The following is a 4,637-nucleotide window of genomic DNA, read 5'->3' as shown; positions in this document are numbered from 1 at the left end:
CTGCCCCCAATCAGGGTGAGGGGGCACTGGGGGGCGGGGCCGACAGGGGCAAGGGGCCACAGGTGGTTTGCCAACCAGCCCCTCCTCGGATCCAGGTGCGGGGGGGCCTGCTGAGGGGCAGGGCTGGCCAGGCGAGGGGCTGTGGTTGTTCCGGTTGTTCCACCATTCAGGCGCTGGGCTTTAATTATATAGGATAAGAGTAAGAACACTTATCAGATAGTCTTTCACATTTATATTATGCAGTGGAGTAAGAATGGGCCTTGTGATAGAAAAATGTTCACTTTACAGGTTTTTTCCCCCAGATAAATTGTGTAATTTGAACATTTTTTCTATCTGAAAAGTGGAAGAGCTACATTTCATACTGAAGAGTTAAACTGACATTGTTGGTAAACAATTCTAGTTTTGGTTGAAAGTGATTGGCTAAACATTTTATAGTTGTTTACAGTCCCACGGTATTACTTACAAGTCCATTATATATTTAGAACTTGAAGTCTATCTTCCCAGCTAGATTAATATACCCAGCTATATCCTTTAATTTTTTTTTTACGCAGTCATTACCTATAGGACTTCAAGAAAGCCAAAATCATTACAACTTTATTTTAGACTATGGGGAACCATAAATTTTCATTGTTTTCTTATTTCTAAATATTGATTTCTATCATCACCTGCCTGTCCAGTATTTTGTATTGTTCTAAGCCATTTTCTCTACCACTCGCCAATTCTCTCTTTTCTTGTGGAAAAATATTTTTCAGGAAGTTTTCTTTGTTTTACTCTTTAATATGACTTCTAGAGTAAGGCGATTTCATCAGCTTTTTAAATGATAACATGCTGGCTAGTTACTTGAATAGTTGTAATTTTACTCTACTAATAACTTAAAAATGCAAATAATGGGTGCTTTGCCTCATGTCTTTTAAAATTGTATTTTCTCAAATTTTTTTATAGTCCAACGGTAGTCACGCCCTGGGTATAGATTTGATGTCACCGTCTTTTCTGGTAAGGGCTGTTATCTTGTATTATATACCATTCACGAGTTCTTTGAATATACTGTTATGTAAATTATGACATATATTGATTGATTGAAAAGAAAAACAAAATTAATGAAGAACTAAAATAAATATAAATCAAGTTTATGTATGAAGGTGAAATCTTTCCATTTCTTTCCCAAAAAGGCAAGAAAGGGAGTTCTGAAAACAAAATCCAATTTTAAAAGTATTTGTTAAGTAGCTGTTTGTTCATTTATTCTTCAACTTATAGTTAATTGCATGTCTACTGTGCATCAGGCAGTGTATTAGACAGCATCAGTGTTCCCTGGGAACTTGTTAGAAATGTGAAATCTTGTTCTCCACCCTAGACCTGGGATGAGGCCCAGTAGTCTGTGTTTTAATCATCTTTCTAGGTGATTGTGATGCACTTTTCATTTTGAAAACCACTGGGACGGCTATTCTGATTATTGATTCATCTAGTAAATATTAAATGAGTGCCAAATTTCATGCCATGCACTGGAAATATAGTAGTAAAATTTTCTTGGTTTAAATCAGTGATTCATACTGGCCTATAATTTCAGAAGCAAGCAAACAAAAAAATGGAAAAAACTATTGGAAACAATTTTGATATTTCTATTGACCTTAACCAAATACCCTATAATGAATTAGTACAGTAAGATTTGGCCAACTCTGTCATATGCACATTAATAAAGGAGGACAGAGACATAGAGGGCGAAGTTACTCTAAAAACTCAAAACTGCTGCTATTTGGTTTTAGGAAATAGTCTGAATACCCTTTGTGGGTTGACCCCACTATCAGCAGCCTAGGATCCTGATGGTAGAGACAAAGACAATGACGATAAATCAAATGGCAGATCATCTACTTAGTACATTAGTGTGATAGTCATTGGCCAATACAAATGTCTGGAGGCACTTTTCTGTTTTACTTAGCAGTGGTTGGTGATATAAGCATTTGGCCCAAATTAAAATGTGAGTTTTTTTCTCAGAAAATATTTCTATTATTTTTTCTATTTTATGTTTATTTCTGAATCTAAACTGTTAAAGAACCACTTTCCCCAATATGTTTACTTCTTTACTTATAGTTTTTCGAAGTTCATTATGTTGCAGCATGGGTCAGTACTTCATCATTTGATGGACAACTGGATTGTTTCTGGTTTTGGCTATTAGGAGTAATGCTACTATGAACCTTATGTACAAGTTTTTGTGTAGGCATATGTATTCATTTATCTTGCATATATACCTAGGAGCAGAAGTGCTAGGTTATTTGGTAAGTAACTTGGTTAGCATTCTGAGGAATTGGTGGACTGTTTTGCAAAGTAGCTGTACCATTTTACATTTCCACCAGCAATGTTTGAGGGTTCCAATTTCTTCATATCCTCACCAACCCTTGTTATTTTTTGTCTTTTTTATTCTAGCCATTTTAGGGGGTGTCAAGTAGTATCTCATTGCGGTTTTGATTTGCATTTCCCAGATGGTTTATGATATTGATCATCTATTCATGTGCCTATTGGCTATTTATCTTCTTTGGAGACATTTCTACTCAGATTATTTTCCAATTTGTTAATTGGGCTATTTGACTTTTTATTGTTGAGTTATAAAGGTTCTTTATATATTCTGGATATAAATCCCTATCAGATATGTGATTGGAAAATATTTTCTTCTCTTCTATGGGTTGTCTTTTCACTTTAATTTCTTTTTCCCCCTCTAGAGAATATCAACCACTGAGTTACTTTCTTGATAGTGTCATTTGAAGAACAGAAGTTTTTAATTTTGATGAAGTCCAATTTACTTACTTTTTCTTTTAGTGTCATATCTAAGAAGGCTTTGCCAAACCCAAGGTCACAAAGATTTATTCCTACTTTTTGTTTTAAGAGTGTTATAGTTTTAGCTCTTAAAATTATGTCTATAATTATGTTGGGGATCTCCAAGACCATCCCCAGATTTTATGATTCACTAAGAGGACTTACAGGACTAGCATATGGTCATAATCACAACTAAGATTTATTACAGCAAAAGTATACAAAGCAAAATCAGCAAAGGGAAAAGGTGAATTGGACAAAATCCAAGGGAAAAAGGCACCAGTTTCCAGAGTACTCTCCCAGTAGAGTCACACAGGATGTGCTTAATTACCCCAGCAAATGAGTTGTGACAACATGTGTGAAATATTGCCAACCAGGGAAGCTCATTAAAGACTCAGAACCCAGGATTTTCCTGGCGGCTGCTCACATAAACAGCTTCTGTCTGGCCCATACCAAAACTCCAGACTCCCAGAGGAAAACCAAGTGTTCAACAGAAAACATAGTGTTTGAACAAACAGTTTAGGTACAGTAAGCCACTGTTACTAATTCTGGGAGTGTTGGGATCCCTCCCCAAATCCAGGTTTCTAAACTCCAGCCAGGGGTCAATCTTATAAGCAGGACTTTCCCAGAATAGCACTTCTGGCTTGCTATGGTAATTCTTTTCTGCACAATAACCCATTTAGGCTTAAATTATTTTGTATGATGTGAGGTAGGGGTTCAACTTAATTCTTTTGCATGTAAATATTGTTTTTCCAGTACCATTTCTTTTTTTTTTCTTTCTTTATTGATTAAGGTATTACATATGTGTCCTTATCCCCCCATTGTCCCCCCCCCCCCCCCCCCCCCCCCCCCCCCGTGCCCACCCCAGCTCACGCCCTCACCCCCCTGGTGTCTGTGTCCATTGGTTAGGCTTATATGCATGCATACAAGTCCTTTGGTTGATCTCTCACTCTTACCCCCACCCTCCCCTACCTTCCCTCTGAGGTTTGAGCATCTGATTGCTGCTTCTCTGTCTCTGGATCTGTTTTTGTTCATCAGTTTATGTTGTTCATTATATTCCACAAATGAGTGATATCATGTGATATTTATCTTTCTCTGACTGACATATTTCGCTTAGCATAATGTTCTCCAGGACCATTCATGCTGTTGCAAATGGTAGGAGTTCCTTTTTACAGCAGCGTAGTATTCCATTGTCCAGCACCATTTCCTGAAAAAAGCTATCTTTACCTCCATTTAATTTTCTTGGCACCCTTGTTGAAAAATAATTGAAAAAAATATAATGGTTTATTTCTGAATTCCCAGTTCTGTTTCATTGATCTACATGCCTAGACCATGCCTGCATGACAATATCTTGATTATTGTAGCTTTGTAGTAAGTTTTTAAATTAGAAGTTATAAATCCTCCAACTTTGGTCTTCTTTTTAAAGATTGTATTAACTATCATGGATCCCTTCAATTTTTTTTGTTTCTGTGTTTTAAACTTTACTTTTATTGTTGATACTATTCCAGATGTGTCCCCCCCCCCATAAGCTTATTAGTTTCTGCAAATAATCTAGTTAGGATTTTGATAAAAATTGTGTTCAATCTGTAAATAAATTTTGAGAGTATTGCTGTCTTAACACTGTTAACTGATCCATGGACATGCGATGTTTTTTCCATTTATTTAGGTCTTTAATTTCTTTCAACACGTTTTGTTTTCAGAGTATATGTTCTACACATGTTTTGTTAAATTTATTCCTAAATATTTTCTTCTTTTTGATGCTATTTTAAATATAAATGTTTTTTATTTCATTTCCAGATTGATGATTGTTAGTTTAGAAATATGATCGATTTTAA

At 35.9% G+C, this 4,637-nt stretch overlaps 1 protein-coding gene across 1 annotated transcript in view; it reads left to right on the top strand.

Annotated features, from left to right (window-relative positions):
- Positions 1-4,637, top strand: part of PHKA1 (phosphorylase kinase, alpha 1 (muscle)) — a gene marked incomplete at its 5' end in the record, with an annotated part of 145,270 nt that overhangs the window by 123,010 nt on the left and 17,623 nt on the right. Inside the window, one exon of the mRNA XM_005871675.2 lies at positions 943-993. Within this exon, the coding sequence (XP_005871737.1) occupies positions 943-993 (51 nt within the window). The remainder of the gene's footprint in view (positions 1-942; positions 994-4,637) is intronic.

This window comes from Myotis brandtii, unplaced genomic scaffold (assembly GCF_000412655.1).
Source record: "Myotis brandtii unplaced genomic scaffold, ASM41265v1 scaffold3518, whole genome shotgun sequence".
Classification (NCBI taxonomy): domain Eukaryota; kingdom Metazoa; phylum Chordata; class Mammalia; order Chiroptera; family Vespertilionidae; genus Myotis; species Myotis brandtii.
This window is presented reverse-complemented; position numbering and strand designations above follow the sequence as displayed.